The 12,129-nt window shown below is 38.3% G+C and overlaps 1 protein-coding gene across 1 annotated transcript; it reads left to right on the top strand.

Moving 5' to 3' along the window:
- The first annotated feature begins 4,879 nt into the window (after positions 1-4,879).
- LOC113143603 (collagenase 3-like) lies at positions 4,880-7,947 on the top strand. The gene is made up of 10 exons (XM_026329377.1): positions 4,880-5,014; positions 5,147-5,394; positions 5,484-5,632; positions 5,892-6,020; positions 6,144-6,305; positions 6,471-6,600; positions 6,701-6,834; positions 6,926-7,085; positions 7,190-7,293; positions 7,816-7,947. The coding sequence occupies exons 1-10, from the start codon at positions 4,916-4,918 to the stop codon at positions 7,923-7,925; spliced, it is 1,425 nt and encodes a 474-aa protein (XP_026185162.1). The 5' UTR covers positions 4,880-4,915; the 3' UTR covers positions 7,926-7,947.
- Positions 7,948-12,129: the final 4,182 nt, after the last annotated feature.

The following is a 12,129-nucleotide window of genomic DNA, read 5'->3' on the forward strand; positions in this document are numbered from 1 at the left end:
GACTTCTCAAAAAGGATGGAAATGGATGTAGTGAACACATTTTTCCAGAAAAGGGAGGAGCATAGAGTGGAGGCAGGAGCACACAAGTTGATTACATCTTGTGCAGACGTTTCAACCTGAAAGAGATCAGTGTCTGCAAAGTAGTGGTTGGGGAGAGTGTAGCCAGACGGCATAGGATGGTGGTGTGTAGGATGACTCTGGTGGTGAGGAAGATGAAGAGGACAAGGGCAGAGCAGAGGACCAAGTGGTGGAAGTTGAAAAAGGAAGAGTGTTGTGTGACTCTCAGGAAGGAGCTGAAACAGGCTCTGGGAGGTCAGGAGGTTCTTTCAGATGACTGGACAGCTACAGCTAAAATGATCAGGGACACAGGTATCATTGCACAGTATTGATTAATATATTTATTGCAATGGCAACATGAATAATGCTCATGAACATAAATACCTGTTTAAATGCTAATAATAAAATGATAATAAATTAGATCAATAAGTAAATTAAATACAAATATGAAAATATACATATTTTAAATTATAATAAATAAAATTCAAATTAATACAAGATAAAATTTCTTACATTGAAAGATCATAGTGCTCAAGAACATGCAAAACTAGTAAAACAAAACAGTAAATATTTAACAGTAAAACTTCATCTTCATCCTCAGCTAGATAACAGCTAGATAAGGTACACTATCATTTAGCAGCTAGATAACATAATTCATTCATTCACACAATGCTTCTTTTTCTGTCTCTCTCCATGCTACCGTGCCTCTCAGCACTGAGACGGAGGAGGTCCCTCCATGCTGCAGAGTGGAGGGAGTAATACTTCCTGCCGCAGTGCATGACTGGCTCTGTAAGGCTCTGACATCTGATTGGCTGCCATAATCATGTGATACGGAAGCCCATTTAAAATACGCTTGGGCTGGTTTTCACACATCCAAAACTCTCAGAAGTGAAAATTAATTGCACATTTTTTCTTAGGAGTGGTATCGAGCGATACTTAAGAAAGTATCGACTCCAAAGTATTGGTATTGAAGGTATTGATACCAGAGAGTCGATATTCCATCCCTATAATGAACCAGAACTCAATCCAATTATACAACCAGCCACATACAATCTTGGATGTAGTACTTGTAACAGAGTTCAGTAGAGGATCTCAGTAGCTTCTTCTTGCACAAACTGGATGGTGCCAAGTGAGCAGTCAGAGGATCACTAATGATACAAGTCATCCTGGGGGGAACATAAATGTCTCAGCTTTTTTTCCCTTTTTGTATATATTAATTTGCACAAAGCACACTTGGAGAGTCACTAATTTGCCGTGCTTTTGCTATGTTGCACTTCCTATTCATTGGCCTCTCCCTTATTTCGACGTCCCTGCTCGGTCTGATCTACCTGTTTGTCTACCTGCACCTAAGTCTGCCTAAGGTGGATCAGAGCCCCTGTCTGTTTCCCATTGTCTCTCCCAAACTTTGCTGTTCTAACAACCAGTCTCCGGGGTCTTCTCTTACCCATCCCAGCTCAAGCTCCTCACTTCCAGTCTTCTGAGAACTCAGTCCTTTGTTTCAAATCCCTTCATCGTCTTTATTTTTTTCAATGAAGAATTTTTGTTCCCACGTCTCACTTGCTGAGTGTGAGTGCCTTGTGTCCAACCACAGTAACAAATGCGACATAATTTAACAAAACTTGAATTCTCATGAATTATCAAAACTCAATACCATGTCCATCATCATATTAAGAAGCAGATGTTTGCTAAAGTTTGGAATCACACAGAAACCTTCAGCAGATGCCTTTGGAATATTTTGTGCTTTAATGCAGCACTTGTCACTTAAACAGAGAACCATGTATATTTTACTGTGAGTTATTAAATACATTTTCTATACATTTTTTTAATTGAAAGATGTACAGTAGTGTAACTAAAGCACAAACTGCAAAGTCACATGAGAATTGTCTGTATACTGCAGGTTCAGCAGCGAGTGAGTCCTATTCAACACACGTCATTTGATTCAGCCATTGATCAAAGCAGTTTTGAGAAATTTTAGCTGCTAAAAACAGAACCAAAAGGAAGGAGGTGTCTGATGTGTTTTGAGGGGAATTCCAGCAACAACATCAGTATCGTGGGAGGTTTCTCCTGTTGCCTTCCTTCACTGGCTGAAGACAAAAAAACAGTGGTGATTCATACAAAAAAAGTCACGCTGTCTTATTCAAGATGACATCAATGGCAAATAGGTTTAGACATTAACATTAATGTGTGTTGCTAACATAAAAACATGACACCATCTGACACAACTAACTGACTTAGTTTACTAGTTTATTATCTCCTTTACTTGTTCATATTTAATTATAATTTTTATGATTATTATTAATATTGTTGTGCTGTGTGTCCACATCCTATTTTCCCATTCTTTATTGTAATGTAATGAATTTCAGTTATCCAAATCTAAGCAAATCAGGTCAAAACAGTTTAGCTGCTACCATATCATACAACCTGAGTTTACATGCAAAATCTTACTTAACGTATGTGATCTGAGATGCACAGCAGTAACAAACTATATACTGAAATAGTTACAATAAAAGATACCTTTTAACATTTTAACACTAATTTCAATGTCCGTACATCGAATTTTTACAGTATTACTTAGAGATGTTCAGTGCAGAGAATCCCTGTGTGAATAAATGAATGTTTGCATCAAGCTTCCCTTTAATAGGAAAAGATTTTACAAAATGTAAAATTTATTATATTTTTAATATATAGCACAGACATCTTAATCACAATTTTAACACAAAATGCCAACATATATTTTGTCATATTCTAAACATTATTTTTATTTATTTATTTTTTTTATTGCAACATGCTCATCATTAGCGGCCACACCTGAGTATTAGTGCCTGATAGCGTCTGATCTCAGAAGCTAAGCAGGGCTATGCCCAGACAGTACTTAGATGGAAGATCAGGTGCCACTAGTCTCAGCCACTGAGATTGCGTCAGGAAGCGCATCTGGCGTGGGAGCAGCCAAAAAAAAAAAGTTCATTACAGATTGCCTGTGTTTAGTTATGACCAGTTTAACTGAGACATACTGTAAGTTGCACAACAAAGACAATACCGCTCCTCCCAGTGTTCAGTATTAGGAAATAGTGACCACAATGCAGTGTTAATTTTGACAGCAGATTTTAATTTAGTTTTAGTCATAGTCTTTTGACTAAAATGCAATTTTAGTTTTAATCATATTTTAGTCATCTGCTTTGTTTTAGTTTTAGTCTAGTTTTAGTCGACTAAATAGCATAAGAGTTCCAAATTATATTGGGTTTAATTTAAGTGTCATTTAGTAAAACTATTGTAATATACAAAATATTCTAAATTAGGATTAAATGAAAAAAAAGTTTCATTAAATATATATGGAATATGGCCTTTCCATAAAAGACCAAACATTAGATATGCATTGTTTATAACCTGCATATGACATTCTTCATTCTTTAAAGCAAAAGTGCAACTCCAAAATATTTAAGAGAAAAACTGTATTTAGCAGTAATGCCATTGCACCAAACATGAAACTGACCCATATATCTTCTCTTTGTTTTCTCCAGGCTGTTGCCATTTCATTATAGTTTAAGTTAGCAGGGGCCAGTAGTCTGTACTGGTCAGTCAAACAGGGACAGTGAAAGAGAAACCCAGTGTAGGCTATGATGATGTCGTGTACTCGTGCATCCCACGTCATCAGGTGGATCAGTTACTTTTCAAATGTGCGTCTAAGAAGATTAATTCTGATTGGATCTTTTCTAAAAACGTCCCTCACTCACATTTTCGTCTTGTTTTTATTAGTCAACGAAAATGTCAATATATTTTTATTTAGTTTTCATCGTCATCACTTCATTTTTATTTAGTTAAAGTCTCGTTTTCGTCAGTGAAAACTTGTCGTTGACTAAAATTATAACGAAAATACTTCAACGCAATTAACACTGCCACAATGTCATTTTCCTGCAAATAATAATGTACAGATGTAACAAAAAAGGCTATATAAATACATATTAATTTTTACTAACTTGTGGATGACACATAAAATCCTGTACAGCTGAAAATAAGATCCTTTTATACAGCACCTACAAAAGAAATTTCTCCTACCAGCAGAGCTATTGTATTCATATGACTCATAACCACAAACCTAATGGAGCCAGAAGTTTGGCTGTTGTAGACTGGTTAATGAGTAAAGTTATACAAATGATAAGTGATCTATCACATCCATGGATATTCCACAACCTGCTTCCAGGAATTTGTCAAGAAAACACAGATGGACTCTGCTTAGATAAGTGTAAATAGGGCTTTTATTCATGACATGACCCAGCTTGTCCATGTCTGCTCACAAGGCACATTCCTGTCTTATCCACAGCAACAGTAGCGTGAGGGTGGGAGAAAAGGTTTTGTTAGTAAAAATCTTTAAATTCATGACAAGGTGACTTACAATTCTATGTACAATATCTAAACATTACAGAGAATAAACCAACAGGGAAATGAGCAAATGTGTTCAAAATAAAATGACAAATTCTGTTAAAGTACCTTTGTCATCATTTCCTCTTTAACTTCTCAAATAGTGTTAATATGAAACACTCATAGACAGACACTGTCATAGAAATGACTGACACTGTCCTCATTAACAATGCTGAGAGAATTTTGTGAGTTTAAAAGTTACATTTGTCAGATGTGATGATTGGCACCTAAATTTCCTTAACTTGAGTACAGGTTATGGAAACATTTGTTCTATGCAATCAAAACCTGCTCCTGTTCACCGCTAAAAGGTAAACTCCTTGACTAACAGATGCACGATTGAAATTGCTCAACACACCCACTCACCAAAAACTCCACTCTCCAGCCTACAGTATAAATCAGCTGATTTGAGTGCAGACACACAGCTAAAGTACAAGGAGGCAGCATGGGGTCTCTCGGTCTGTGCATCGTGTTAAGCCTGGCAGCTGTAGTTTACTGTATGCCAGTGTCAGAAGTTACTGCGCAAGATGAAAGTTTTGCAGAGGTTTGTCTTGCATTCAGTCTCAATATTTTTTTTGATTTAAGATAAAGTAAAGTTGAGCAATTTGAGAAGCATCATTCACAAATTTAAAATGTCATCATGACTACTTGGTATTAAAACTGTTTTCTTTTTTAGACCTACCTGAAGAAATTCTTCAACTTAACAGAGGAGAGTGGTCCATCCGTCAGACGGGGAATCAGCCCCGTGAGCAAGAAGCTCAGTGAGATGCAGAAGTTCTTTGGTCTCCAAATCACCGGGACGCTGGATTCTGACACTTTGGCCGTGATGAAGAAGCCTCGCTGTGGTGTTCCTGATGGAACTGTTGCTCGTTTCTCCACTTTTGAAAACAATCTCAAGTGGCAAAAAAACAGCCTCACGTACAGGTGAATGATCTAAAGAGAAACTGCATTAGAGAGACTAACTTTAGGAATAGAATGTGATTAAATGTAGTTTATATTTTTCTGCCCTACAGGATTGAGAACTACACTCCAGACATGTCCATGTCAGAGGTGGATGACTCTATAGAAAAAGCGCTGCAGGTCTGGGCCAAAGTCACTCCTCTGAGATTCACAAGACTCTACAGTGGCACCGCTGACATCATGATCTCCTTTGGTGGTCGAGGTGAGCACACAAGGAATTTTTATAGTGGGAAAAGTATTTATGACCTTTACTTATGTAAAAGCAGAAACACTATAGACCAAAACACCCCATTAAGTAAAAGTATCTCATGCTCATTGTCACATGAAAGCACATATATACAGAATTAACCTTGGAGTGTGTTATTCACATAATATGTTTTTATGTTTGTAGTCCTTCCTGATGGAGCCAGAAGTAAGTTTTTGTTTTCAACATATGATACTAGTATACTCTTGCTTGACAGCACATGGAGATCATTACCCCTTTGACGGTCCTGGGAGCACTCTTGCCCATGCCTTCTCTCCAGGTCCTGGCATTGGAGGAGACGCTCATTTTGATGAGGATGAGACCTTCACTTTACGCTCCAGAAAAGGTGAGTTTGTTATTCCTGCACTGCATAATATGATTTTTTTGCAGAATAACTGCATTGTCAGTGTGTATTTAAACTTGTTATAAGTTGTATAAGTGGCCTGTCACTCTGTGTTTTCTACTGTAGGCTTTGTCCTCTTCATGGTAGCTGCCCATGAGTTCGGCCATTCCCTGGGCTTGTCTCACTCTGATGATCGCAGTGCTCTCATGTACCCTGTGTACACATACAAAAACCCTGACACCTTTGTTCTGCCCCAGGATGATGTCAAAGGCATCCAGTCTCTCTATGGTTTGTAAATGTTGTGTCGATCACTGCTGTCTGTTTGCACAACAGTACTTTACCAAATTGTCTGAACATTTCTTGCACAACCGTTGTTTGGGTTTTGTTGCAATATGATACAGGCCTTTCTAAATACCTAAGTAAGTACCTGTTACTCATTTGTTTATCCTACAGGTCCAAACCCTGTTAAGAATCCTTTTGTAGCTGAACCTCAGCCTCCCCCCACCCCAGATGCCTGTGATTCAACTATAGTCTTGGACGCTGTCACCACTCTGCAAGGAGAAATGCTCTTCTTCAAAGACAGGTATCAGACTGTGATGGAGTAGATCAAAATGTATTAAGATAGTTTCTCATCATAAGTCACAGGCTTATGCATAAAAGAACTGTGTTTTGCATGTTCTCAGCTTCTTCTGGCGTAGCACCCCCTCGAGCAGGACACCTCAGCAAAGTCTCATCACAAACCTCTGGCCCAAGGCACCTGTCAGTATCGATGCTGCCTATGAGAGCCAACAGCCGGGCAAAATCTTTCTCTTCAAACGTATGTGTGTCCTTATCTTATCTTGTCCTTAGGCACAAATCTTAACCAAACCATTTTTAAGTAACCATTTATTTTCTTTTTCTGCCTACAGGTCAGCATGTGTGGGCCTTCACTGGCAGTGATCTAGTACCAGGCTATCCCAAAAGCCTTACCAGTGTTGGTTTGCCAAGAGGTGTGAAAAACATTGATGCGGCCCTCTATGATGTGGACTCTGGCAAAACTCTTTTCTTTGTAGGCAACTCTTACTTCAGGTATGTTCAGTGTACAGCCTATGTTAATTTCTGATTTCAGAGTGATCTATTCTTTAACCTTTATCCTCATGGAATAAATGTAATTACTGTGTATGTTTCTTCAGTTATGATGATGCCAGAAAAACTATGGACAATGGATTCCCCAAACGCCTTGATCAGACCTTCTCTGGCCTGCCTGGGAAAGTGACTGCAGCTTTTCAGTACAGGGGTAAGTATTGATAGGACAGTCCTCCTTTAGTCTTTACTACATTTTGGTACTTAGTGTATCTTAGCATAATGACTGAGTAAGACTGAGGAGGCAGCTAACCTTGCTCTGTCTGAACATAATATCAGCCTAACAGTATCACTAAAAGTCTAATCAATATGTAATATCCTGTTGTTTAAAATTACACAGTGCAAAAACGGAATGGTACTAAATATTATATTTTTGGCCAGTTGCCTGCTAATCCCAGGATGATCACAAAACTAGGCCAAGAAGTCCAACACATAATCTCCAAAAAACATAACCTGTTTAGTTTTCATAGTTTAACAGTCAAGCCAGCTTTCCCTGCAGACTTGCCTTAAATTTAACAATCTCTTGGCTCCAGCCTCATATTAAAAAAACACTTGACAGTGATATCAGTCTTGTAATTTAATGTTATTCTTACCAAGAAAGCAGATCTACTCTCTCTAAACTAAGCTATCCATACTAAGCTATCAGAGACACTAACAGTGAGCCTCTGTTCTGCAGGTTTCACCTACCTCTACAGTGGACCCCACATGTTTGAGTACAACCTGAAGACTGGAAGGTTGTATCGTGTGTTAAGGAACAACTATTTTTTGCACTGCACTAATGTGTAGACAATTTACCATCTAAGCTGTAGCTGTAGCTGTAGCACTCATGTAGAATGAAACTAAATGCATGAAAAAGTGTGTTAAAATAATACATTGGAATAAATAGAATATATAAATAAAACTTTATTTGAATGTTAAATTTGTTTACTTGGGCACATAATCAGCTGAATCAAAACGCAGGAGATGTCTGGTTCATAATTTGTTGTCAAATAAAGTAATAGAGGTAATTTTACAAACAAAGCTCAAAGTGTGTGCTGTGTCAGAGATTTAATGTTAGGGGAAAAGCTCCTCTGTTGAAACATGGAGAGAGAGTCTTCATGATTGAATGGCTTCTTTTATTCACAAAAAGCAGGCTTCTTGCTGCGCGGCAGGCACACCTTATCTGCTCAAAACTCGTCACAATGCCTGGGCTTCAGCGCCCTCTACAGGAATGACAGGGTACAAATCCAAAGCCCTAAACAACATTACCATAACATTATCAATATATTTTGATATGCTCTTTTTCTTTTTTGAACACCACAGCTCCTTCCCTGTAGCTTAAAACTGAAATTTCTTTTTTACTACTATTTTATGTCCCAGATGTATGAACTGATGAATCATCACAGAGCAAAAAAATCAAAATAACAAATATCTTCCATTGAACCTTTACATACAAGACATAAGTGAGAACTCAGAAAAACACAATACACATTCACAAAGCACCAAATCATTACAAGTCCAAATGGTGTGGAAGGTGCACATTCCTTTTAGGGTGCTCCCTGCATCCTGAACTTGAAGAGCCTACCAGAGCTTGGTAGTCTCCACTGAGCTCTGGTTCACAGACAGGAGTAGTATTTTCAGTCTCTCACATCATCACCAGGATCAATGTGCTAATCCCACTGTAATTCAGTGTTATTCACTGTCTGTTCTGGGATTCCATTCTTTGTCTTTCCATCCAGCAGATTATTTACATGTGTTTCATTTACAGATACCAAATATGTTACAGGACCCAGAAGATCAGTTTTAATGTGCTTCATTGCATTATTTTAAGGAATGTCTCAAACTCACTTTAAATAAATTGAGAACCATTATCTGTCACTAACTCCTTTGGCAACCCGTACTCTGAAAACAGATTTTTTTAAAGCCTCAGTGGTTTTGTTGGCTGTAGTGGTTTGCATGTGGACTATCCCAGGCCAGCGTGCATATGAATCCATAATAACAAAAAACATTTGCTTATTGACCTCTGCAAAATCAAGATGTATTTTCTCTCATGGACGTGAAGCACACTTGCAAGTGTGTACAGGTGGCGTGGCTGGCATGCTATGCTGGTGTTTGCATATGTCACACTGGTTTACCTCAGTTTCAATGTAATCATTAAGTGTTGGCCACCAAAACAAACTTTTAGAGAGAGATTTCATTTTCACCATTCCCCAGTTGTTGTCATGTAACCCAGACCATAACCTGTTTTGCAGTTTTTCTGGGATAACAACCCTGATACCCCAAGGTACACAGTCATGTTCCACTGTGAGATCAAATTTGCACTTCAAATATGGCTGTAAAGCCTAATCTGGAACATGCTTTGGCCAACCTGACAAGATATACTGTTTCACTTTAGACAGTACCGAGTTTCTTTACCCACATCCTTTGCTTTTTAGCTTCCTCAAATGCCCTCTGACGCAATGCTGACCACTCCCATTTAGCATCTTTTTGCAGCAACCCTGTCATGGGTGCTATCACATTAGAAAGGTTTGGTATGAACTTGGGACTCAACAATGACAAGAATGACTTAGTAGTAGAGTAGCAATGAATAGATAAAGTAATTTCTATTAACAAAAAAGCACTCCCAACAGAAGAGAACAAAAAATTACCAGCCAGATGACTGAACTGGGCAAAGCTCCCAGATATTGTAGTAGTAGGGACTACTGTTCCCCTACACGTTTCCTTAATGAGAGTCCACTGTGTCACATGTCCTCATTATACATGGCGACAGAAGTGACGAGCTGCAAGTCTCAGGTATTTTCAGGTGCAGATAAAAAGAAACATGGAGCTGTTAAAGCACCGTTTGAACAGCTCTATGTAAGAAAACACAACATAATATTTGGAAGAGCACAGTTCAATTCCAGACGTCAACAAGATGGAGAGAGTGCAGAAACATTCATCACAGCTGTACACAAAAAAATCATGGCTTTGGAGTTCTGAAAGAGGAACTCATAAGGGACAGAATTGTAGTTGGGATAAAGGACAAAAAACTGTGAATTCTGAGTTAACACAAAAGACATACAAAAAGTCGGGCAGAGTGTGAAGAAACAACAAACAATACTACACAGCAGTGCAGCAGAGGACAAACTATCAAACATGGATGCCATAAGGATATATATGAAAAAAGCAAAGACACAGACATGGAAACAGTCAAAGCGGGGACAAAAGCCAGATGAGCGGGGTGAGAAAGTGCATGGCTGGTGTTGTTGAAAGAATATACACTCATGGAAATACTGCCCAGCTAGAGATGTACATTATCGAAAGTGGGCATTTTGCTGTAGTTTGTCGTTCTGGAGAAGCAGCAGCGCTACATGAGGTCATAGAAAACCACAATGCCATTGACACTGAGGAATGTGTGTTCCTAGGAGAAATAGAAACAGAGAGGTCAGAACTCTGGGTAGAAAAAGTTAAAATAAATAGGGAAAATGTTGATTTTCACTGGGGCAGACATTACATCTATTCATGAGTGGTTATACAAACCTGAATGAGATGGTAAGCTGCAGAAACCAAAAAGACACTGCTAGGGCCAGGTAGTTACCCACTTCAAGTGAAAGGTGGCTTTAAAGCATTCATACACTACGCAATTCAAAGTGCTTTACAAGGCATATAATTACATTAAAAGCATGGAAAGGAACATTTAAAAACAAAGACATTTAAAATAAAATAAATTTCAATCAAATAAAGTAAATTAAAATAAGATGTAAAAGCACATTAAGAAAACAAAGATGAACAATTATTCGAAGGCAGCTGTAAACAACAGTGTTTTCAGTCCTGATTTAAATGAGCTGTTCTCGTTCTGGGAACACACAGTAGACCTGTCCCAGATGACCTGAGGGGTCTGGAAACCTCATAGGGAACTAATACATCTTGAATATATTTTGGTCCACAACCATTTAGTGCTTTATAAACTAGCAATAAGATTTTAAAATCTATCCTTTGATTAACGGGAAGCCAGTGTAGTGATCTGAGAACTGGTGTGATATGGTCCAGTTTCCTGGTGTTTGTAAGGACTCTGGCAGTAGCATTCTGGATTAGCTGCAGCTGCTTGATTGACTTTTTGCTAAGACCTGTAAACAAGCCATTACAATAATCTAACCTACTGAAGATAAATGCATGTTGCAAGTTTTTCTGCATCTTGTTTAGAGAGAAAACCTTTTATTCTAGCAATGTTTTTCAGGTGCTAAAAGGAAGATTTAGTGATGGATTTTATGTGGTTGTTAAAATTCAGGTCTGAGTCAATGATTACACCAAGGTTTCTGGCTTGATTTGTAGCTTTGAGCAATGACCTTTGACCTTTCATTTTTGGGGCCAAAAACAATCACTTCTGTCTTGTCTGTATTGAGCTGGAGAAAATTCTGGCACATCCATTCTGTCACTTGATTAATACACTCACATAATGAAATTAGAGGACTATAATCATGAGATGATACTGATATATAAAGTTGGGTGTCATCTGCATAGGTATGGTAGTCAATGTTGTAGTATTCCATAATCTGAGCAAGGGGCAGCATGTAGATATTGAATAAGAGAGGTCCAAGAATAGACCCTTGAGGAACCCCCCATTTAATTTTTGTTCACTCAGACTCGTAATTACCAAGTGAGACAAAATAGTCTCTATCTTGTAAGTAAGACTTTAACCAATTTAACACTGTACCAGTAACTCCCACCCACGTTTCTAGTCTATCAAGCAGCAAATCATGATCAACTGTGTCAAATGCAGAACTGAGATCCAATAGTACTAAAACAGAGGTTTTGGATTCATCATTATTCAAATGTAAATCATTTAAAATTTTAATAAGTGCAGTCTCAGTGCTGTGGTGTGCGCGAAATCCAGAAAGGACGCAATACATCACAGACTGTCTATCTCGTGTCAGGGCTAGTACAGCCACTGTTAAGCAGACCAGTTTGCAAGGCCTTGGGCCTGTGTACAGAGTGGACACAGTTATAGGAGCTAAGACGGACTTGAGAGCAG

Source organism: Mastacembelus armatus, chromosome 14 (genome assembly GCF_900324485.2).
Source record: "Mastacembelus armatus chromosome 14, fMasArm1.2, whole genome shotgun sequence".
In the NCBI taxonomy this organism is placed as follows: domain Eukaryota; kingdom Metazoa; phylum Chordata; class Actinopteri; order Synbranchiformes; family Mastacembelidae; genus Mastacembelus; species Mastacembelus armatus.

Excerpts from the sequence above, each read along its gene's own strand:
- LOC113143603 (XM_026329377.1), top strand. The coding sequence starts at position 4,916 with ATGGGGTCTCTCGGTCTGTGCATCGTGTTAAGCCTGGCAGCTGTAGTT. Across the intron at positions 5,015-5,146 it reads AAGATGAAAGTTTTGCAGAG|ACCTACCTGAAGAAATTCTT; the intron begins GTTTGTCTTGCA and ends TTTCTTTTTTAG. Across the intron at positions 6,835-6,925 it reads CAAAATCTTTCTCTTCAAAC|GTCAGCATGTGTGGGCCTTC; the intron begins GTATGTGTGTCC and ends TTCTGCCTACAG.